The sequence below is a fragment of the Callorhinus ursinus genome, unplaced genomic scaffold, assembly GCF_003265705.2.
Source record: "Callorhinus ursinus isolate GAN/ISIS: 27379988/994484 unplaced genomic scaffold, GSC_fseal_2.0 scaffold3, whole genome shotgun sequence".
In the NCBI taxonomy this organism is placed as follows: Eukaryota; Metazoa; Chordata; class Mammalia; order Carnivora; family Otariidae; genus Callorhinus; species Callorhinus ursinus.
Window position 1 is genome coordinate 35681305 of NW_027397065.1, and position 24520 is coordinate 35705824.

General features: G+C 42.5%; 1 protein-coding gene across 5 annotated transcripts in view; it reads right to left on the reverse strand.

Moving 5' to 3' along the window:
- The window catches only part of TENM2 (teneurin transmembrane protein 2), a 1506090-nt gene that overhangs the window by 290715 nt on the left and 1190855 nt on the right, over positions 1–24520 (reverse strand). For all 5 annotated transcript variants that reach the window (XM_073890196.1, XM_073890205.1, XM_025867075.2 and 2 more), the window contains one exon: positions 2517–2751. In XM_073890196.1, coding sequence (XP_073746297.1) covers positions 2517–2751 — 235 coding nt within the window. The remainder of the gene's footprint in view (positions 1–2516; positions 2752–24520) is intronic.

A 24520-nucleotide genomic window follows, 5' to 3' on the forward strand; every position in this document is an offset into this window, starting at 1 on the left:
GCTGAGGTTTTCATACATGAGACCAGATGCACTGCTGAGGTTTTCATACATGAGACCAGATGCACATCCAAGTTATATGTATTCAGGAATTCCATGAATGGAGTTTCAAATATCTGCTGACTTGCGCACCCTATGTTTGACTTCTGGTGATAACGCAATCCCAAGGGCCTTACATTCTCTAATTTTTGGCCCTTGAATGCACTGATCAAAGAACATCCAGATGTTGCCCTTGCTTGTTTTTTCCTTCTGACTGACTTCAACATTTTGGCAATCCTATCTACTCTTCAAGCCTTGTATTTAACTTGCCTTCTCCAAAAGCACCACTGAGAAGCCCTGCTCCTTGGAGAAATGACAAATATCCAAATGGTCTGCAGAAGGACTCTACAGATCAGATACAAATTCTAGGAAAGCTTACTTCAGAAAACCAGGAAGGTGACAGGCTTGGCTTTGTTGGTCCTCTCTACCATATTCTTGTCAAGATGACACTTGACTACAGATGGTTTTATAAAGTAAATCTCCTGGAAAGCCAGTTATTTTCCTCAGAAGCTGGGAGAGAGGGGACAGTTCATGCAGCATATGCATTCTAACCACCAAGGGGAGAATCTTTGTGAGGAGCAAACACTCTGATGGAGTTTGCCCTGTAAAAATAACAATTAGGGCAATAATTGTAGTTTTGTAGTAACTCACTCATCAGACATCTTGCCACCTTATTTTGTATGTGGAAACCACTAGAGTTCCATCCAGTGTGGCTCAAAATGTCCCCGAAGCACTAGACCTCTTTCAAGTTACTTTGCCCCTCGACATCTAGATTGTCCATCTTTAAAATGGTAGAAGTAACGGTTCCTTCCTACCCACTGTATTGCTTTCAGGCTCACATGAGATAACGCATGTAAAGAATGAATTCCAGGCACACACAGAGTGCACGGTAAAAACTGATGATTAACAGTTCTCTTCCTCCATCCTTCCCCTCTTCCTTTTTCTACAAGAGCTACTACATTTCTCTTTCCCTTTCTCCTCACCCTTTTCCTTCTTCCATCTCGTCCACTCTATGTAGCCTTGATGGCCAGAAACTCTTTTTCAAACCATAGTCTGTTAGTGTAAAAAGAAGCTAACGCCCAGCACACTCTATGGGCAGAAGGAGGAAAAAGAGAAAGTTTTATACAGGCCTTAAAGATCACCATCAACTATGAAATATCCCAAATCCAGCCTTATGGACCAGTCTGCTTTCAGCCTGGAAACTTCCCAGCAAAGTTGTTTATTAACAGGTTACTATATCAGTGCAGATGTTTCAATATATCTATTATATATAATATATGCATATAGGTTTTACTGACTTTACCTATTTTAAGCCTCAGAGATTAAGACTATAGGCATGGTTAAAAATAACCTAGAATCATCAGAGAACAAATTTTATTAAAGTTTAGAATGACCACAGTGACAACGGTGCACAGGTTATTCAAGGTCTTATAAAAAAAAAATGATAGTAAGAAACAACATAAATGCTATGGCTTGCGTAGTTGCTTCCAGGGGCGTGCAGAAAATTCTCTGGCCATTACCAGAAAGATGACAGATTCCTTTCGTCTTTCTTCAAACCTAACTTACTAAAGTTTAAAAACTTCAGTGAGAACTTTTTTTGAGGGGTCAAAGTGAATTATCCCCTTTCTCTGTTTTCCCTTCATGGTTATTTTGGACAAGGAAACAATAATAATTGGAGCACCCAAAGCATGAAAGGGTCTGGGGTTGGAGCACAAGGCCGTTTCCCATCCAGCGGCTCCCCCACAGCCTTCGCGGTCATTCTGCCCCAGCCTGCAGCCCTGCGACCCACGGCCCTTCCTGCAGGGCATGAAGGTGAGCATGGTCTCGGAGGACCAGACGCAGAGGTAAGAAAGGGACAGAAGCAAAGGCAGAACAACACAAGGCCAGACCCGGAGATCACTTTGAAACTCTTCACTCCAACCTAAGTCCTGCCCCTCTTTCTTGTTTGTTTTTGTACATTCTTGTTTGCCCCTCAGGCATCTAGCTGTTATGTGTACAGGAGGGATTAAAGCGAGACAGTATGTTGAATGAAATATAAATTAAAATTATACTTCTGTCAGTCTGGAATCAGGGATTGTTTCTCAAGGTCTCCCCAAACACTTAATTTCAAATGAGTCTTCATTTATTACTTCAGGAAAGGCCAAATGCATAATTTATCAGCAGCTTTCAGTCAATATACCCTTATAAGCATGTTTCCCATGAGTCTTTGAGTAAAAATATGTTATGCTAATTCTATTAGTTGGGTACACAAGAGCTGTCTAAGAGAGTAAACAAGCATTAAAAGGAGACACATGTGAACAAAGAAATACCTATCAACCTACCATCCAGGGTCAAATTACCAGGGGAACAACAAAGAGGTGGTAAACTTGGCCTGTTATTTACACCAAGACTGTCTCACCGACAGGAACCCTGAGCCACCCGGTGGCTCCGTGTGGGTGGCTCTGGTAGGGCAACGGGCGTGACAGGTGATGAGCACTTACCGGGTCTCCAGTGGCACGTTGCTGTTGAGCACCCAGCTGTCCTGAAGCTGAACGGACTCTGGCGTGGTGGCCAGGTCATTGGGCGCGGGAGCCGGGGCGTGGATCTGGCTCCGCCGGTTGGTCAGCGAGTTCCTGTTGAGGGAGTTGGCAGACGAGTGGTGATGGGACAGAGTGTGGTTGTGAGGAGGAGGCAGAGGGGGCCTCAGAGTCGACTGGCTGTGGTGGTTTGGAGGACCTGGAAAGAGAGGAAGGAGAAACGGCCATCAGAGGCTGCAGAATCTAGCCGCCAAGGCTCTGCAAACCTGCGGAGCAGAGCCTAGAACCCACGCCTCTATGTGGGTTAATAGCTGAAAATCACAGACTAGACACACAGATAAGACTGCAGATGTCAAATTTCAGGGTGGGTCACTCATAAATAACACGGTTTTATTTGCCTTTTTCTGTAGGCCTTGAAGGAAGGAGAAACTAGGTTAGTAAAACCAGACTGGAACATATTAATCTTAAAGTGGAAATCACATGACAGTCAGGGCTGGTCGTTGTCGTTACAAGTCCCTATACCGTTTCCTGGTAAGCCAGTACACTGCATACATTCTTTACAAATATTTTTCCTTCCCTCCTTCCTTCCTTCCTTCCTTCCTTCCTTCCTTCCTTCCTTCCTTCCCTCCCTCCCTCCCTCCCTCCCTCCTTCCTTCCTTCCTTCCTTCCTTCCTTCCTTCCTTATTTCTTTATTTCTTAAGATTTTATTTATTTGAGAGAGAGAGAGAAAAGGGGCAGAGAGGGAGGGAGAGGGACAAGCAAACTCTGCATTAAGTGTGAGCCTGACATGGGGCCCGATCTCATGACTCTGAGATCATGACATGAGCCGAAATCAAGAGTCAGACGCTCAACTGACAGAGCCACCCAGGTGCCCCAAATATTTCCTCCTTCTAAAGGTAACAAGAATATGGTACACTCTAAGTTAGAGGGTAGCATATTTAAATACCTGTGGGGGCCAGGCAGGAAAGTGAAGTGGGCCAGTTGTGGACTGAGGTGATCTGGAAAGGGCAGGAAGCAGCCCTCCCTTGGATCTGAGCCCCTGTGGCCATGTGGGGCTGAGGGGCCGAGAAAGCCAGATCTTCTAGTTTTTTAAGGAAAGCTGAAGATCTGGACTTTTAGATAAAATTTCTTGTGTTTTGAAGATGTTGCCAATTAATTTTAAAAAAAGGTGTATGTGTTTTGTGCATATGTATATATGCATATATATATATTAGAAAATACCTGTGAGCCTGCTCAGACATCAGGACTAATGTTTTCAAACCATGACCCTTACTCCAAATTGCATCCTGTTTTCTTCTCTTGAAATCCTTTCTCCTTGCAGGAAGAATGCACAAAGGAGAACTATACCTCTGCATGTATCCCCTTGTAAATATGACCACAGATGACAACTCCACATAGGGTTTTCCTAGCAACCCGTTCTCAATCTACAAAATGAAATATTTTAAGCATAATGAAAATGAAAGTAGTTCACTATGCAATGTAAGCCTATAATTTGGTTTTAATGGCTGCTGAAACATGACTTTTAATTTGTGTCCTTTTTTGAAGCCTCCATTCGAGGTTGGCAGCTCACCAGGTGACTGCCAAGCCTTGTCATTTTGGCCTCTGCCAACTTTTAAAATCCTCAGCCCCTGCTGTCCTGGCTTTAAGAAGTTGGCTCACATCATTTAAACAAGCAATTTGACACAAATTTCAACTACTTGTCTCCTTATGTGGTCGGGCTACATCTCCAAAAGGTGTAATCTACATTCCGTGGCTTCTGGGAAACCTGCAGAAATATTCCAAAAGAAAGACAACATGTCAAGAAGATACTAGGTTTGAAGAGCATCATGACCAAGGAAAACAAGAAGGAAAAATAACAGAGAAAAGTGGTTCCTCGAAGTTTGTGTCCCTGGGCTGAAATTACTTGGGGGGATTTTTTTTTTTTTTTTTTTTTTTTTGGTCTTCAGAGAAAGACAACTAAAGCTAAATCCCAGTGGGAAATGCCACTGTACAGTTGTACAGATTTTAAACCGCGTCCTCCAAATGAACCTGCAATTCATATTTTACATTATGCACCAGTGACATTTTAAATATATCTTTGAGGGAGTTTCATAGCTGAAGCAGGCTATTACATTTCCTGGCATTGTTGTCTGTCTAGTAATGTATTATTATACAGTTATTTAGCATTTGTCTGTCTCGTATTAGTAGGAAGAAGTGAGAAAAGGGGGTGAAATGATGTAATCATGGTCCTTCTGAGATGCTAGCCAAGCCCCTCACACAGGGTTAATGAATTCTCATGCCTTCTTTCCCTTCTCTCAGCTCCCATCCAAGTGGTGTTATTATTCTCCATTAGTTAGGTAATCTTGAGACTTGCCTCAGGAAGCTGAGATGAATAAGTGTACAAGTGAAAACCCACCCTCCTCAGCCCCAAGCCCTCACTTTCCATCTCCCTCAGCCCCTGGCCCCCGCCTCCAGCACTCCAGACCACACACTCTCCCAAAGTACAAAGAGGCCATGGGAGGTATTTAATTCACTAAATGAGATACCAGGACCCTCCTGCTTCCTGTCTATTCATCCCAAGCTAAGGTTTCTTTGCCTACTCCAACTTGTGTGGCCCTTCCTTGCCCATCTGTGTTCTGTGTGGGTGGAATGCCTGTGGTTTCCCTTTTGTTGATGATATCCAGGGGTGGTGCTCAGGGGGAAATGGAACCACAGACCCAGGTGCTATGTGGTGTAGTCCAAATAAAGTGGACGGTGAGCTTTTCAGCTGGCTAGAAGAGATGTCAAGCTGCTAAAGAGAAGGCCTGGAGCTTCATGAAGGAGATGAAAGAAGACGTAATTCTCTGCTCACCCTGCCCTCCTATAAAAAGCATGTTATTTCACTGCAAATAAATCACATTATTGATAGCAACAACAACAACTATCCAGCATCCTCAGTATTAGAAGATATTTTCCTCACTACTGTTGCTCATTTCCACTGTGACGCGGATGATATTTGCTCATTTATCTATCCTTCTAACGATCATATGTTTCAACTAGGTGTAAAAACTAGAAAAGACAATCTGAATACAGAGTGGTAAAGCTACCACTGGGGTGTGCATAGAGAGACAGGGGAGCATCTGGGGGGTACTCAGCCAGTGGTTAGGAGATACAAATCTAAAGAACTGGGTTCAAGGACTGGGTCTGCCCCTTTTGAGTCATATGAACCTGGGCCTACAACTCCATTTGTGTAATCCTCTGAGTACTCATCCACCACTGGGGACAACAGCACTAAGTACCCATGTATCAACATGGAAGATGGTGGGAAGAGGAACGGGGAGTGCTAAGCACGCCCCCGAGGCTGGCAAGTTCCCCAATGATGTGCATGGAACATTGCTCGCTTCTTTCAGGAATAAAAGCATGAATAAGACATAACTACGGCTCTCAAGGAGCCCAGATTTGAGTACAGGACGTAAACCCAGACTTCCACCATCTAGGGCAGAACTCACAAACTGGCAGCCCCCAAACTGGATTTGACCAAAAATTCAGAGTCCAGATTTTATAGAGTGTTCCAGATCACTGACTTCTCTTGAGAACAAAAACAGAACAACAGAACAACTGAGTCTATACCCTCATGGCAACAATTGGATATAGCTGAATGCCTTTGGGTGGTTTTCTGGTTTGCCATCAACCCTAACAATCCCTATTATTTTAATCTGGCCGGATGTATGCATTTATGCTACCGCTGGTAGGCATTTATGTTTTTGACCGCTGGTTTCCTCCGTGGTACCTTAGTATTCTGGGTGGGTAACGTATCTCTAATATAACAACACCCCTGTTACGACTAATGATCTCAAGCACTTTTTGTGTTTATCGGGTTTCATTGTAGTCATCCAATGAGCTTGCTGGATGTGATGGTTTTCCACTTCAAAAAATGCAAACAATGGCTAGCAACATGCCTTACTGCTTTTCATGAAGCCAAATTACATGAAAAAGCCCTTCTGAAAGGCAACTCATGTCTTCAATAGATGCTGAAACAGAAATGATTAAGAGCTTAGCTTGATGAAGGAACCTTCACGTCCACTCAGAGTTCCACACATTTATTGGCTTTAATTAATGTGCATATTAATGGCTCTTCTATTGCATAAATATGAAATCACATAATAATGCAATTGAGCCACGAATAACTATGTAACATAAATGCTTACACACTATCAACTTAATAAGTATGCTATTAGCAGGCAAAAGGCAACTGCCATTACAATCACAGTGTTAACCTATTATCTTGTACCTGATTTATCTGAAGTTGAGAACCCAGAATTTATTTTTAGGTACCGTGTGGCTTTTCGTCTGAGGAAGGGGGAATAGCACACTGGCCCCACTAGGGGCAGGACAGGTAGGACTCCTAGCAAGGATAAGTGAATTTAGAGAGAAGGTCTGTTTAAAAACTAAGTGCTTGAGTGAGTGCTTGATTTGTCCTGTTTGCCCCAAAAGATTATGCTTGAGATTTGCTCTTGCCAGAAATTTTGGTCCTGACAGGGATGCCATTCCCATATTCTGTCCTTCCTAAATGCCAATTGCTTGACAGTGGAGTCATAAGAAAAATAAAGTAGTGCATCTTTGTTGGGTAACGATATCAGCTCCAACAAAGTTAGATCCGGGGACTGCAAAATCCTGGAGTATCAGTGCCTGTGGGGACTAGACTAGCACAGCTCAAACAGCATGTGGAAACAACCAATGCTCACATTGTCAATAAAGGAAGGATTTTCTTTGGAGCTCAGGAAGTAAATTCTCAATAATTGGCTATTGTTGTTACACTCTTCCTGAATAAACAGGTGGGTAAGGCATTTAGGCTAGGTCTACCCTTGCCAAGAAAGGGTGGGTGTGTGGAGAGTAGGAGGGCAGGGGCAGACTAACATAGCTTTGTCTTGCTCTGTAGTCCACACTATTTTTTCCTAGTGATTAAAAATGATAAAATGTATGAAAGACAAAAAATATAAGTAGAGGCCTGCCTAACGGCTAATAATTCACTCATTCTTGGAGATGGCATGCCAACTGCTGGTCTTAAAAATTTTAACCCTTCGGACCCTGAGATGATGAATTAACCACAAACTCTGCCTCCTTCTGCTGAACCATGTCTTTGGAGCAAGTTACATCTTGACAGCAATTTGAAGATACTAGAAGTGAAGTGGGTATTGGCAGACATTTTGGAGTCTCTGGGTGGTGAAAACTGGCACCAGGACACGCTGTTTAGATCTGACCTCACATGAGAGGCTGAGGGAATCAGAGGTGAAGACTTTCAAGAATAAAAGCCTCTAGTTAGAAGGAGGAGTCTATTGCTGATGACCAGGCTCGTTGTTGGCTTTGAACCCCTACATGGCCACTGCCACTTACTAACGGTGTGACCCCCTGAAAAATAGTTTTTTTTTTTTCCCGAGTCTGTTTCTTCATCTGTAAAATGGGTAGAGTCATTTTATTTTTCTCATATGGTTGTTAGGAACATCAAACAAGAATACATCTTTAAAGAGCCTACCACTATTCTTGGCACATATTAAGTATTAATAAATGTTATTATTATATATTATGTGTTATAATAAATAATACTGATAACAGTAATAACAGTAATAGCAACTATGGCTCTGGGGAAAATGATGAATACCTTTTCAGGAACTCGAGGTTTCCTAGCTCTTTTGAGTGGGAGTTTTTGGAGGATGATATCAAATCCACATAGAAAGGCACAATCACCAACCTCAGACCCCCTCAAGCTGCAAATGCTGTCTGCAGAAGGACCTCTGACTAAGTGACATGGCACGGACATTACTACGGGCAGTCTCAAGAGCATCTCTCTCAGAGCTTGTGGAAATGGAATGTGGGATTCAGAAGTATTCATTTCCATAAACAAAACAACTGACGTTAAGGACCATGAAATAATACCGACAAGAGTGCTAGGAGCTGGGATGCCCGGGTGGTTCAGTCAATTAAGTGCTGCCTTCGGCTCAGGTCATGATCCCGGGGTCCTGGGATCGAGCCCCGCAGAGGGCTCCCTGCTCGGCGGGAAGCCTGCTTCTCCCTCTCCCACTCCCCCTGCTTGTGCATGCTCTCTCTCTCTCTGACAAATAAATAAATAAAAATCTTAAAAAAAAAGAGACCGACTGCTAGGAATTAAGCTCTGTGTGTCTGGTCCTGTGTGAAGTGCTGTCCATAAATTATCTCAACGTGTTACCACTCACTTGTATGGGACAGCTTCTCTTATCATCCCCATTCTACAGACCCAGCCAGTGAGGCACAGAGAGGTTAAGTAAAGCCTTCAAGGTCAGAGAGCTTAGTAAGTGGCACGGCTGCTTTTTGATCCCAGGGCTGCTTCCCCATTCTGCCCTATGCCAAAGAGCATGGGGCCCCAGAGGGCACTCACACAGAGGGAGAAGCAAGACCCCTGCCCTGCTTTATACTGACCCCGGCAAATACAGAGGAAAATGGCCTTAACTCACTTTGGTGCACATTGGCTTAAATGGCAGAATGAAATCTTGTGAGAAATTGGAGGGAATCGCCCACCTCACAGCTCTGTACCTCACGATGCTGCTTGGATTCAGAGAAATAGGCCAGAACAGCCAAACTGCAGTGCAGTTTCTTCTCTGTGCCTTCCCCAAAGGCCCTTCTCTAACTTCCTCCTCCGTGCTGCATCCCTGGCTCCCATAAGTGGCATGAGGGATAAGCAGCAATTAGGTCTGTTGGAGGCAGAAACAAGGGCACACTAGGTCCCAGCTCATCCTTCCTGCTCTGACTGAAGGTGCTTTGCCAACAGCCTGGGGGTGGAGGGTCGGGGGGAGTCCAGATCCAGCCTCCTCCCATGTTTAAAAAGAGATGGAAAGAGATTTACTTGTCTCTAAGTGTCAGACACGTGGACATTCAGCTTGCTCCCTCCTTCCCTGTCGTAGCATCTACTGAGTGATTCGTCCTCTAAAGAGCAGACTTTATTTTTTTTGGTGCTGACCCCCGTGTGGTACTGCTGGCTTTGCAGGGCCGTGAACGATCCGCAGTGTTTCTCGGATATGGCCACCACCGGAGCTAGCCGTGAGCCCTGCTGCACATTCCAGAATGGAGGAGAAAAAGAGAAGGAAGGATGAAGGAATGAGCCAAGTTACGACCTCCTTCTTATCTCCTGGGGTGGGGTGACCGCTCTGGCCAGTGCCTCTGGGCCGGGAGTGCACAGTCCTGGATTTGGGGGGGCTGCCCTTGATGGAAAGGCCCCCTTCAGCCTGAGCTGAACAGCAGAGAAGGCAAGGGCTGTGCTCACTTGTAAGGAATGATTTGTAGTTCTCTTGCTTACACAAAATATATGACCTCAGAGAAAAAGCATTCTGAGTGCATTCACAATGACACACGGATCAACACTGCATGGCAGAAGCATGGGAATTGCAGTCACAAAGAGCAATCATTTGCAGGCTTAGAAACCAAAGTTTTGTCAGCTCTACCTACATTCATAAAAAAATAGGGTTTAGGGGGACACCTCAGATCATCGAAGAATAACTGTTCCCGTTTAATAAGCACCAGCTGCATGTTAAGCCCTCCAAATAGTTCACCTTATTTAAGCTTCTAATAACCTTTGAAGTAGATACTGTTCTCCATTATAAATATGAAGGAAGTGAGGTGCAGGACATTAAGAGATAGGAGTTTCTCTCCTTACATGTTGTATTTAACTGCAATGCAGCTGGGCCCCTCCTGAGTGCACACTGGGCGCATCTTTTTCATCATTCTTGGCACATGGTTTTGGTTTTTTTTAAATTTTTTAATTGTTATGTTAATCACCATATATTACATAATTTGTTTTGGCACATGGTTTTATATCATTTTTGGACTCTCCTGTGTCTCCTGCTAGACTGTGAGCTCCTTCGGCACAAGAGACCATCTCTCTTGTTTTTATATCCCCAGCACAAGGCTATGGTGCCTAGCCCAGAACTAGTGCTGAATGAATGAGGGGAGGAGCACATCATGTCTGGGGCGGGGGCGGTGGGGGGGTTGTGTTGGGAGAACCTCAGCAGAGGGGACTCAGAGCAAACTTCTGCCCTGTGCTTTGAGCAATTCTCAACCGCCAGAATCTGATGGGCCTTTCCCTCAATTGCCTGAATTATTACCCTCACAGGTCCTTCAACAGGGAGACAGTTGGACCCAGGGAGAAGGTGACTTTGTTTCCCTTTGTTTTTATTTGCTTGTTTTTTCCTGGTTCTGCCTGACTACCTAGTCTCTCTTTTAAACAACAGATTTACTGACATATAATGACATTCAGCTTTTAAAAGTGTACATTTCAGTGTTTTTTTTTTTTTTTTTACTATATTCACCGAGATGTGCACCCATCACTACTGTCTGATCTTAGAGCATTTTCCTAACCCCCCATAGGAAACCTCATACCGATGAGCAGTCACTCCCCAGCTCCCCTACCCCTCTGGCAAACGACAATCTACTTTCTGTTTCTATGGATTTGCCTATTCTGGGCATTTCATATAAATGGTGATTCCCTCTGTTTTTTATAACCACGATGTCTGTTGCAGAGCCTCGCTGGAACCAATCAAATTTAGATCTCAGATGGGGCACACTTCATACCACTTAAAAATATCTTTCCCTGGCAACCTGAAGCTGGTGTTCACGGGAGCTTTTTGGCTGGCACCGCACTGCTGTTGATATTTTTCAGACGGAGCTTGTTAGGTATGGCCATTTGAGAGCCAATTGTATACTTGAGGGTCTGAGGGGGATCCTGGAATTTGTTCCACTACCTTGAGCATGGCTGTAATCACAGCAGAGAGCCATTCCTGTTCAACTAAAGAACAAACACACCCAGATGGGACTCTGGGTGGGGAGGAAAAACAAGGGAGGGAACTCTTGAACTGGGTGTGCAACCAGCCGCAGCACTTGAATCATGACGTGAATAGCAGTTGTAGGTTTGAGACCCTCCTGCCCCAATTGGGCAGGTTCTCACACATGATGGGTCAGAAAAGGATTTTCCTCATAGGTGCTGTACCATTTTACCATACCCCCATACTCATTCTTCGCGTTCTTAAATCATCTAGAAAGTATCACTTGAGATCAATGTCAACTCCATTAGCTACTTTCCAAGTGACAAAGACAAAAAAAAAAAAAAAAGACCACTTGAAATACTTGAGAGGAACCCTTCTAAAGAGAAGATTTTATTGCAAAGTTATGTCTGAGCAGTGCCTATCTGAGCATTTCAATAAATCTACATTACCCTAGGTATTTCGGCATCCTTTGGGAGAGGAAAGCCTATCAGTAGAAAGTAATGATTTTGGGTTTTCAATTGCCCTAAGGATCTTGACAATGCTATTAAGACCCATGCTCTCCCTGTCGAGAAGTTTAGGAGTGAAATTATTAATATGCCCAGACGTTATGTTGATTGTTGCACTGTAGCAGAAAATACTCTGTTATTTGAGCTGCATTATCACTTTCCCAAGCAGAGAATTGCATCAAAAATTTAAACTCCTCTCATTCCAGCTCATCGCCTAGCTTTTCAAGGTCTTATTATAAAATAGTCTGGGCAAAATTTGGGTATTTCCCTACCTATGAAAGCTAATATGTTTTTCACAGCCCAGACTATTTTTTTTGAAAAATAAAAATCACATGTGCAATTTTCTTCCATCAAGATGCCATTCTTCAGCTCTTTAACCAGGTTTTTGTTGGGGTGTATTTCATTCTTTAAATTTTTCCCCTTTGGATGGTCACAATGTTTTCCCCTGAACACAGGTAGGAGATCAAAGCAAAGATAAAATATGATGTTGATTTTAGGTTGAGTCTCTGATGAACAGAACGATGGAGACAAGCTCTGATCTACACCATTCATTAACACCGAGAATGACTGAAGCATACCAGTTAAATGGCAAGGACGAAATAAAGGTTCCTGGAGCATTTTTACTACAAAGCTCAGCAGAATTATTTACTATCTGGGTGACCTTTTCCCCAAATCTCTCATGGTACATGCCTTATAGGACAAGGGAACAAAAGTTTCTCCATGCTATATAAACAGAAGTCAGCTGAATGTCAGACCTTGAACTGCATCTGGTTTCATGTCAAGTGACAGCTGATGTAATGGGACATACAGGGCGTATTGCTGGAGATCTTTTCAGGATACTCTTCCTGCCTTCAAAATACACACACACACACACACACACACACACACACACGTTTTTACTCAAGAAAATTATCTGAGAGCTTCCTGAAGAAACATCCCCCACCCAGGGTTCCATGGTGCATGTATTGTCAGAAAGAGGGCCCTCTGGTTTTTATTTGTAACTGTTCAGAAGTTTCTTTCAAAGGTGTCTCGAAGTTGCTTTGCATTTCCCAATTGAAGGGGATGAGACTGTGTTCATGGCCATTTCCATCGCGTAGCATGGACGATGAGCAGCAATACCCAGGGCAGGGCCGAGCAGAGACAGACGAGGAAGTCTATCACCCACCCCATCCAAGAGGCCCAGGATGCAAATAACTTTCAGAAAAAACTGGGACCCGTGGGGGGCCAGCGTGCTCTGCAGATCTCAGTTCTGTGGAAGAAGAGGACACAAGAGCAGTGGAATCAGTGTCCCCGGAAACAAGGATTTTGTTTCCTAGCCACGACGCAGAATGCCATTTTCAGGGTTTTCTCGGTCTTTTTGACACTGACCTCTCCAGTTGTGCCTGAAGGACTTCTAGAGTTAGATGATCAGAGTTACTGAGCGGTTAGCCGGTCTGTGTCTCTTGTTTCCCCCTCCAAAAAAGGTAGTGACTACCGTTCCTACTTGGTAAGAAGTTAAATGAGGTAAGACATTTTAAGTAAAGGTGTTTAGAAGATGCATGACAGATAGGAAGGGCTTAAGAAATGTCAGGATTTATTTATCTTTGCCTGAACAGGCGAATTCTTTCTTGAGGTTGTGGAGAGAGGAGTGAAATAGACCCTGTGATTCAAAGATTATTACCGTAATGACTTGGAAAACTTCCTGTTGTCAGATATTTTTAAAGTAAACAGCACCATTATGAATTAAGGATCCTTTTTCCTTCTTATGAGTTAGGAGTAAGTGGCTGTAGGTCTTATAGACTGCCAAAATAATCAGTGCTTTTCATTTTCACCTTTTGCAACTTAATACATTGAAATAAAACCACCTGATGTCAGACAATTTGAAGGGCCCTATATTAGCTTACTTTTTATTAATTCTCTTATTCCCTATGAAAATCAGCATAATGAAGGCCTAGCTTTTCTTGAATCCCAATGTTCCTATTTAGCATCAGCTCCCATTTCCCATGAAAAGCTCAATGTAAAGTCAAGATTTTGTTTTTGTTTTATTTTTTTGCTCATGCCAATCTATGAGCCATGCAGTTTGCTCTATCCCTGAAATTCACCACTGAGCAACTCACGGAGGTCCCGAGTTATTCATCACATTTGGATGGTTTAGGTCATGAATTAGCAATTTGTTTCTCAGGGCTTCTTGGGTTACTGAAACTTTTTAGCGTTTATCATCTCAAATGGGATCATTCTTAATCCCATAATGTAGGGAGTGAGTAATCTCTCTTGTGAAATATCAGATTTGGAGGAGAAAATAATTTCCATTTCTAATGCTGCTTATCTGACACTTTAATAGTGTGGTCTGGGAAGGTTTCTCAATAAGATGATATTTGATCAGAGACCTGAAGGGGAACAGGGAGAGAGACATTCCAATGTCTGGGGGAACAATGCTTTAGGCAGAGGGAAAAGCAAGAACAAAGACATTTTAATTCTGGGTGTGTATAGGGGTTGGCCAGAATGTCAGCCTAGATTCGTCTCTTTCATTCAACTACAAGCCTACTTCTCACAGAAAACAGTGAGACAAGTTCAGGTCTTGATCCTCACTGGCTTCTGGTATGGGACTGAGCCAGGCAGCCTTCTGCCCCAGGCCCTTTGCACTTGCCATACACGAGGCTTGGGGATACAGATAATTAAACGGCTCACTCCTTTAATGTTGGAATGCCTCAGCTCAAATCTTCCCTTTATGACACACCTTTTCAGACAACCTCAGCAGTCTTAGCCTCCTTACTATGCTATTTCTCTGAAGCACACATCACTTTTTTTTTTTTTTCCAGTAATTGTCTTTCTGCACTAGAAAGTAAGTATCTTAAAGGTAAGGATACTCTTTTATTTTCTGCTGAATCCCTGGCTCCTCAAACACTTAGTAGGTACAATAAAGGATTTCTGAATTAATGGATTAATTCATCACATATTGAGAAGTATGGCAAGAGCAAGTGAGTCAAGAGGAGAGTCCAAATCCCAACAGAAATGAAGGTCTTTCAAAGGGGTTGCTGTGTGGTGCCATCTGAGACAAATCTCAAAAGCTTGAACGTGACTAAAGTGCCAGAAAAAAATTATTGCAGGCATCCTTGCCACAACACAGCTCTATCTCATGCAAACTGTAGCAATTTTTTCTCTTTCTGCAGTAACCCAAACATGACAACAAATGCCTTACAAGCAGAAATCCCCCAAGAACTAATGATGGCAGAGGCCTCTGACACACCCCAAGTGGGAATAGACACATTTCACTTCCAAACTCCGACTAACACGATCTCCTGTGGCTCTCTGTGCCACTTGAAAATGTTCGCTTTCCATCATGAATCTATCGTATTAGAGGATCTTTGCTACAGGCCACTGCCTCACCGGAACAGGGTGAATCCGAATTCATCCATGCAGTTGGTGGTAGGAAAAGTAACAGGATGTGGCAAGGACACAGGGTATGCTGTAGAGGGTTTGCAAGTCAAAAGCAGGATATATGGAATTCTTCCTCCTTCGGGAAGCCTTTTCTGATTGGATTAGATGAAGTCCACTGGCTTCCTAACTGGGCTGACATATGTAAGATATTTTATGGTGGCTCTGTTCTAGGACTAACATTGGAACTAACACTGGCAATACTATATATTGAATGATTCCATTTGGCCATATTTAACCTATCAAATCTTTATAAACCTTTCTCACTTCTATGTGGCATATCATTGGAAAGAGTTGTTGTTTTTTTTAAGATTTTATTTACTTCTTTATTTGAGAGAGAGAGAAAGTACAGAGGGAAGAGGATCAGAGGGAGAAGCAGACTCCCCACTGAGCAGGGAGCCCGATGCAGGGCTCGACCCCAGGACCCTGTGATCGACCTGAGCCGAAGGCAGACACTTAACCGACTGAGCCACCCAGGCGCCCCATGAGTTTTAATTCTATGGCGTTTTCTTAGTATGGAGCCTAGCAAAATTATGTGCAAGTACCCACTTGATCGAGCCGTTCCTATTCCCCGAGAGAAACCCAAAGAGAGATCGTTCTCTCCATAAGATTCCTTTTGCTTTCTTGCTGATTAAATTCTGACACGAGAACAGTGGCCTATAAGCTAAGCTCACTTGTGACAAATCGTTTTCAATCATTTGTTTGCTGATTCATTCCTTCACCCGTGTCTTCCTTTGTTCATGTACTCACTCACTTGGCAACTCATTACTGAGCATCTACACTCGGTCTGGTGGATTCTTGAGGTCCCAGAGTCTCTGGCCTCTAGGAAGGTAAAAAGACTCACATCCTATTCTGACCTTTTTGTTGAGCCTCAAAGTTCCTACTGTCACTCTTCTCTTTTCCTTCCGGTTGTTAACTATCCAAATGCTTCACTTTCCCACATATGTTTTTATTCACGTTTCAGCGTATGTATAGCAATCTCATAAGGGCCATTATGACACATGCTCTGAAAAGTTTTCATAGATGTCTATCATTAAACTAAACATGAACACTTTCCCCTGGTCGCTACCCCTGTATTATTTCCCAAGGTGAACTCATTCTTCTGTTGGGTCTACATACATGTATCTCCCAATATGCAAGGTTTTGTGCTAGGATACCATTTACAGGATGCTCCATGGCACACAGAGAAATTCACAAGAATGTAAATTATTACCTGTGGAGAGAAACTATCCCATTTTAATTCTTTTGTATTTTCAACTGAATGTAGTATTTATCAACTGTCTTTTATATTTAATTCTAGATAATAGAGCATGGTGAATTGGAAGCCTCTACTACATACATGGAATTCATATGCTGTATTGCTTTCCTAGCAAGATTAAGACTCAGAATTTTTGCCCCGGGTTCTCAGTTGCACCAGTAGGATCCACACGGCCTTTGGGGTGCTTTTTGCACACATAGAGTGGAGTGAGACATCTAGATTCATGCAGTGAAAACAGGAGTGGGATAAATGAAGAGGTTTCATCACTTGAGTTTACTCCAACTGTCCCATTCCCATCTACCTGCGTATCTACAAGTGATGTGAACATCATCACCCCGGTTCTATGAATAACAGAAAGACCATTCATTTATCATTTATATGTTCTTCTAATTAAAACAGATATAGTCTAAACCAAAAAAGCCATAAACAGCATTGAGAAAAGCAGGCAAACATACTTTATGTCTTTTTTTTTTTTTTAAGTTAACTGACGAAAATTTAAGGGCTGTCTCGTTAGGGCACTAAAAAAACAAATGACCTGTGGAATCAACTAGAAACAGCACAGGACAAAACAGAGTATTATGCTAGAACATAGTTTCCACAGACATGAAAGCTAATCAAAATACCATGACAGAAACTCTCATACATTGCTAGTGGGGGTGCAGAATACACAGACGCTCTGGAAAGGTTTGCCAGATTCCTATGATGTTACACTTACCACACCATCTAACAATCCCAATCTTACATATTGGCCCTACAGAAATGGAAATACACACTTTAATTAATATACATTCACTTGGAAACCTACACATGAAAGTATATAGCAGTCCTATTATAATCACCAAAAACTAGAAACAATCCAGATATTTTACAAGTGAATTGATCAACAAAGTGGGGTAATCTGTCTAATGGAATACTACTCAGCAATAAAAAGGAACCAAACTACACATAATGCAACAACTTGGATACATCTCAAAGGCACCATGCTGAACGTAAGAAGTTAGTTTCAAAAGGTTATATACTGCATAATTCCATTCATGTGACATTCTCAAAAAGACAAAACTACAGTGACTGAGAACAGATCAGTGACTGCCAGTAACTACCCATGGGTAGCAGGAGGGAGGTTTCTGAGGTGACAGACCTGCTCTGCATCATGAGAGTGGTGGTCTATGCATGGGCTACAATTCATAGAGCTGTACCCAGTAAAGACCATTTCACCGTGTGCTACTTAAAGAGCATATAATAAACCCATAAAAATTAAACATGTGGATGGATGTTGAGAACAGGACAGAATATTTGGTGTTGAAGGGGACAGACTTGCATCAGAGCATGAGCCATTCTAGGTAGAGACATTCAGGTTGTTCTCTGGAAAACAAGGGAACAAATCAACCCCAAAACGTGAAAATCTGTTTCCAATATAGAGGTCACATCCTTAAACATAAAAAAAAAAAAAAAGCGCAGTAGAAAAAAACAAAAACAGAATCAACATCTGTGTAAATCTTCGACTGGCGCATTGCTCATCGTTTCTGTATTTGGATTCATTTGAATACGGCTTGCTAAAGCTCACGCATCTACTCCAAGCTGTTTAAGAAACTATACTGTGCAAAAAGGAGAAAGAATGGCTTTGTTGCCCAACACTGTCAGCATCTCTACTGACACTCAACACAATTTCTAACCTTGTAGAAACATTAACAGTACTACATTATTCATCACAATAAGATTATTAGTTGATGGGAAACAAATTAGAGCTTCCCAACCTGCTCTACTTCCTGAATGCGCACAAGGCAATTTTTCATGAATGGAAATTGCTACCCAGGAAGAGAAACTAGTGTTTGTCTTATGTCGTATGAAATTTCAAACAGGAGAAGGGATCAATTCTGGGATCGAAAAAGTGCAGTAAAATAAGAAAAAGAAAGTTTAAAAATATTTAGAAAGACCTCCTAAGGGCACTCACAGCTCAGCAACATGTCCGATAGAGATACAGACCGTAAGCTTGGAGAGATGGAAAAAGCATACCTGTTTCATTTAATGTGATGGCACAGCTCTGCATGATGCCATGGATTTATTGGAAAAACACCTTTAGAAATGTAGGAAATACCAGCAGTGCTGAATACAGGTCTGGCAATTTATGTAGCCATCTAAAATGGCTTGGCTTGTCCTGGTCCCTGTGCTGTGAATGCCAACGACTAGCAAACGCTCATCTCATCTTTTACATCTCACATCCTCCTGAAATACCTTCCTGGCCACTCTCTTGCCCTGCAGGGGGCCTGGACTCTTCTCTTTCACAACCTCTGGGTATCACACGCAGGTGCTCTTTTCCCACGTGCCATTCCTTACTGTCCTTGTCCCCTCGCGTGAGGGTCTAAGCCCCAGGTCGAGGGTCCGTGGGATGATGGGGTGGAGAAGCAGCACACTAACTGCTGGTTGGTAAACAGATGAAGGAAAATGGCTATCAAGGTTTCCAATAGCAACGGCTTAACCTGGGGAAACAGGTGTGGTGTAATTAGCATAGCCGTCTGGCAGTTCCAGCGCCTGTGACCCACGTCAGTTCTGTCCTTCAGAGCTGGGGCTGGGCACTAGCAGAGAGGAGGGCGGAGTACGGGAACATGACACTGCCTGGGCTCACAACAGGGGCTGTGGCTTGGGAGGGCTGGGCCCGGGAAGAGCACGAGGGCACAGTGTGCGCAGCTGAGAATTCTAACAAGGGGACCCTAGCCACTGACAAATAACTCAGGATGCCCCGCTGCAACAACTGCTCTTCTTTGCTCCTGTTTCTCTCTCAGTTTATAGAGCATTACATGTCTTATTTCCTCCTCCTTTGCTGGGCATACTCTTTCCCTTGCTCTGTCCTCGCCCCTTAGGTGTTCGGAAGTTTCCCGCAAACGCTCGTGAGTACCCAGCTAAACAAATTGCCTTGATACTTCCCACCCCTTTTCTTTACTTCCAATCTCAGGGAAAATCCATGAAAAAAAAAAAAAAAAACACCAACCATTATTCTGCCTACCTGGACGATTTGAGGCAGTGCCACCTGCGCAACCCTCTGGCCAAACTCGTTAATAAGCTAAGGCTCTTCAGTTGCAGGAGCTGACCGTGGAGCTGAGGATACCAATGCCAGGCCCCGAAAAACCGCTGTTGCATGGGCTGGAGCCGAGGTCCTCCCTCACTGGAGACTGTGTGCTGAATGAGGAGAGCTTTGCGAGAGGGCAGGAGGGTGTCAGTGCTATGGACAAGCCCGGAGTCGGAAAGGAGGGAGCTAGCTTTGTCTTTCTGCTCAGGGATTGCTCTGCCAGTCTGGTTAATACCCAAAGGCTCTCTCGACATTTCTCATTGCTCCAGCCAAACTCCCTTGTCCCAATTTCCTCCTCTGAACCAGCTCTTTCTCTGTGTTACATCAGTGGCTAGACTTGTCATTAGTACTTGTTTTCCAGAAGGAAGCAGCCCTTTTCAGGTCCTTGCTTTTAAAGGTCACAACCCATGTGGCATGTCTGCATCCCCACTGGGTTACATTTTGGTTATGAAATGAAGTGTGGTTTGAAGCCAAAATGGTGTGAGAGAAACCTGAAACTTTCCCCTTCTTCTAGGAGGAGGTCTTGTTTTCTGAGGTAATTGATATGCAATTGTCCCACTCCACATCCACGCTCTCTTTCTCCTGCTGTTTAAGAACATAACAATTATAACACCCATTGCTCATCACCTCACGTGTCCTCCTTAATGCCCATCACCCAGTGTCATAGCCAACTGATGAATTGAACACTACATCTGAAACTAATGATGTACTATGTGTTGGAATTCAATTTAAATAAAAAAAGAACATAACAATTAATGTGAAAGGATGCTAGAAATTCAAAACATCTGAGAGTTTATAGTAGGATCTGTTGCAATACTATATGGGTGGATTTTACTATGCTAGAAAACAGCCTTTTTCAACCTAACCAAAGAAAGTGGTCCAGGGGTAAGATGTGATCTGGCAGAATTAGTCCCATTTGAGCCTGATTTCTAGAATCGGTTTGGTAATTATAGATCAATAGCACCTTGTCTAAGGTGAAATCTCAGATGTCTTCACTGTATACTCTTAGGTAGTCTCCTGTAGCATCATATGTGTGCTTACTCATAAATGATACTGATAATTATAATACTAATAGCTAACTTTTTTGAGCACTCACTTTGTGCCAGGTTCCATCTTAAGAACTTCACTTTTAACACAGAATAATAAATTATGACAAGATGGTTAGCTACTTAACACACAATAACAAGATTATCTAACTGTGATAATCTTACTTAGTCCTCACAAGGACCCTAAGGGAAGGTGCCCATTATACAGATCAGGAGACCGAGGTTTGAGAGGTTGTGACTTGCCTCACTTTGCATAGCTGGAAAGGGAGAACTGGCCCAGGCTGCAAACTCCATAACCCTTGCTCTTCATGCTAGGTGGTCCTGCTCACACATGTGTCTTTTATCACACGTCATTCCTCAACGATGAGGTCCACATGAGTGAAATTTCCAGATAAGCAAAACTCTTTGTCCGTAAGTGTTAGATATTTTTATTTTAACCATGTTGTGTGGATATAATAATCCAAAATGGGAAGCTAAATTTGGCTGCATTTTTAAAGAGAGCATAATGAGCATTATTCAACAGTTAATTAATGACTGCAAACCTATTAAAAGCAAGCATAATTGTACTACGCAGTCGTATAGTTCTGTATCTCCTTTTGATTTATTCTGTCTCCCTCCTTGAGGTCAGGCTGTCAGGTGTCAGTCCTGGGGTTGTCTCTGGGCCTACTGCTGTGTTCTGCACCACCACACCTGCCCCTCCATTTTCTGTGCATCCCGTAAGTTTTTCTTTATAAAAAGTTATTAAATTGGTTAAAGATTGCATGTTAAGGAAGAACAAACAAGACCCCGGATTAAGGCCTAATGAAGTATGGAGCAAGGTCTTTCTTAAAGCTCTTCGCGAATGTAAGAGGGCATTTTAAAAACTTATTTCTCAACTTGGGGTTCTATTCCAGACAGCCAGAGTTGCAAAGGTCCTGTCAAGAACATTCACTGTGTTCTGAATTGTTACTTAACCAGTTTTTATACAGGATCTTGTTTTCCCAGCTGGAATATAAAACTGGGAGGTGGAGATCCCTGTATATTTGGAAAATGAACACTTGCCAGTGCTTCGGCCAGGGCTGCAAAGAGAAGAGCCTCCAGAAAAAAATGAAACAAGTCAAAACCAGAGAGTGAGACAAACCATAAGAGACCCTTAATCTTAAGAAACAAACTGAGGGTTCTGGAGGGGAGGGGGGGAGGGAGTGGCTGGGTGATGGACTTTGGGGACGGTATGTGTTGTGGTGAGCATTGGGTGTTGTGTAAGACCGATGAATCACAGACCTGCACCCATGAAACAAATAATACATTATATGTTAATTAAAAAAAAAAAAAAAAGAAGAAGAAGAAGAAGAAGAGCCTCCACTCCAGGAATTTAGAGTTTAGCTCTTTTCAACACAAGGTGAAGGCTGCTATGGGGGATGAATCGAGGGACACTTGACTTGAGCAAACCATGGCCGACTCACCATATTCAGCCCCTGAGTTAAGACTGTTCTGTTGATTCTAAAAGGGTTGTAAAAAAAAAGAAAAAGAAAAAGAAAAAAAAAACGTGATAAAGACTTTATATGGCTCTGAAAGTGAAGCCTAAAATCTTTACTATCTGGACCTTTACAGAAAAAAATTGCTGACCCCTGGTCTAGAGGATAAGTGAAGACTTCCTGGAGGAAGGGGTATATGAACTGTTGCATTATAGATTCATCAGGGTCTGCTTCAGTCTTATACACATATGTGTATTATGTTTGTTTGCATGAATGATGAAACAAACAGGTATAATTGGTAGGTTCAATTAGTCTTGATCACAGGCTATGGTTCTGGCTCACTCCACTGAGCTGACACCTTGAGCAGAATGTGTCTAAATCAGACACATTTACATCAGCTCATTGAGGAAACAACTGAAACAAAACAAAACATAAAACAAAGAAACAACTGAGTTTCCTTTCTCAGGTTCCACATTACACCCAATCAATCTGTACAGGATGGATACATTCAAATATGGAATTACCGCAAGGGGTGCGCTGCTAAGCATCCAATAAATTACACCTCTCTGAAGTTAACACTCCCTCCTTCCCCTCCCCACCCGCAATCAGCCTCCCCACTTACAACTGTTCACCTAGGAAGCTCGGTGGGGACGACAGTAAAATCAGCAAACATATCTTTTTCTTCTCTGGTGTTTTCTATCTCGCCTACTATTTGAGCTTCATTGAAACAGAAATGTCACACTACTATCTTTAGAACACTCAGAGAGTTTGAACTAAAAAACACTGTAGCTGATGCCCTAGACAAAAAGTGAGGGGATGCAGATTTCATGTCTGAACAGCAAAAGCAGACACAGTTTTAAAACAGCTATTAATCCATGAGAGGTGAAATAGCACAAAGGTGTGAGATCTTCCTTCTAACCACAGTCAAAACCCAAGTTAAATAATCCAGCTATCTCTGAAGCAATTAGCAGTATGTATTATTTCCCGACACTCATGAACAGAGTCATTTTGAAAACCAGTGCTCTTGACACGTTTCACTATAAAATCAATTACTTTTAAAAGCAAGAAGCTCATTCTCCACCCCGGGAACATATGATACACCACCTGTCTGTTCCAAGAGATGCTTCGTGTTTTTTTTTTTTTTTTTTTTTTTTTCAAATGGGCTTATGGGAATGGGGTGTTCTCCCTTCTGGTATTATCTGCACATTTCTGCAGTAAGGATGTTCAAACTCATCCCTATACTGCTATGACCAATTCACAAGTGTCCAGAGTCTACACCATCAGGACACTTTCATCTCCTTTTAGGAATTTAAGCTTTCCAAGCCTGATATGATCTTAATTATCAGAAGTGCATTCTTGCCCAGGTTCAATCTCTGACATCATAATAAAGTACAGTAGTTCCATTTCAGATGAGAAAAAGCTGATTCAGGGAGATATTGTATATATCTGTTTGCATAGAAGCAATCAGGCCTGAATTTATTTTCTTAGAGATGTTTCCTGGATAACATTTTCATTTTCATCAAAGGCAAGCAATTCAAAAGTTTCTCTTGCCATTGACAGTGTCTCTAGCCGGGGACCTGGGCTGATTACAAATGGCAATGTTTTTCAGAGGGCAAATGTGCTATTTTATTTCCAGAGAATATAGTGTAAGGCATGGTCAGAATACTGTGGCACTACTGTGGGATCTTTTGCTTTGTAGAAATCAAAGGAAAATACTCCCCACCCCCCCAACCCCCCGCTGAGCTAAGGCTGGCATGGCTAAAGTTGTGTTACAGAGTTTATGGTATGGTGAATGTTTCTGTCAGTAAGTGTTTGAAACTGGTCATTCTCTAGCAGAGCAAAAACAGTAGCTTTTTCTGGCCATTTAAAAGGTCATTTAATGAATTTCCAGTTTGGTTCAATTAATGGCATCTTGAAAAGAGAGGTTTCTTTCCAAAAAAAAAAAAAATCTTTTTCTGCTTTAGAAACGATCTGCTCACTGTCAGAAACTGCCTAAGCATCTTTTTAAAAAAGATAAAAAAAATTCAGGTAATTTAAATGAAATCATAAGTCATTTGTCAACAGACATCAAAATGAGGATTTTTGGAGCGAGCCTATAGTCTGTGTCGTAAAAACAAAAAAATCCCCCCCTTTTTTTGACTCATTAAATCATCCTACAATGTCGCAAACTTAGTTGTTCCTACGATAAGTGGAAAATTTTGCATCTCAACAGCCATCAGAACCTTAATAAAAATTGTTAAGATATCTGTATTTGTGGGGATGTGTCTCAGGTCACGTCGGACCTGTCACGTAAGTTACCTCTAAAAAAGCCTCCTCTCTCTGGGATAGGCCAAACCCAATTGATCTTTGTATGTCTTTGGTCTTCTCTGGAAGAAAGTAAAAACCGCTATGTCCCCAGAGCACAGTAAAGAGATCTGAGCATGCCTCTTCTTTAAGCAATAACCATTAATATGGGCTCCGCTTGTACCAGACATCTGTA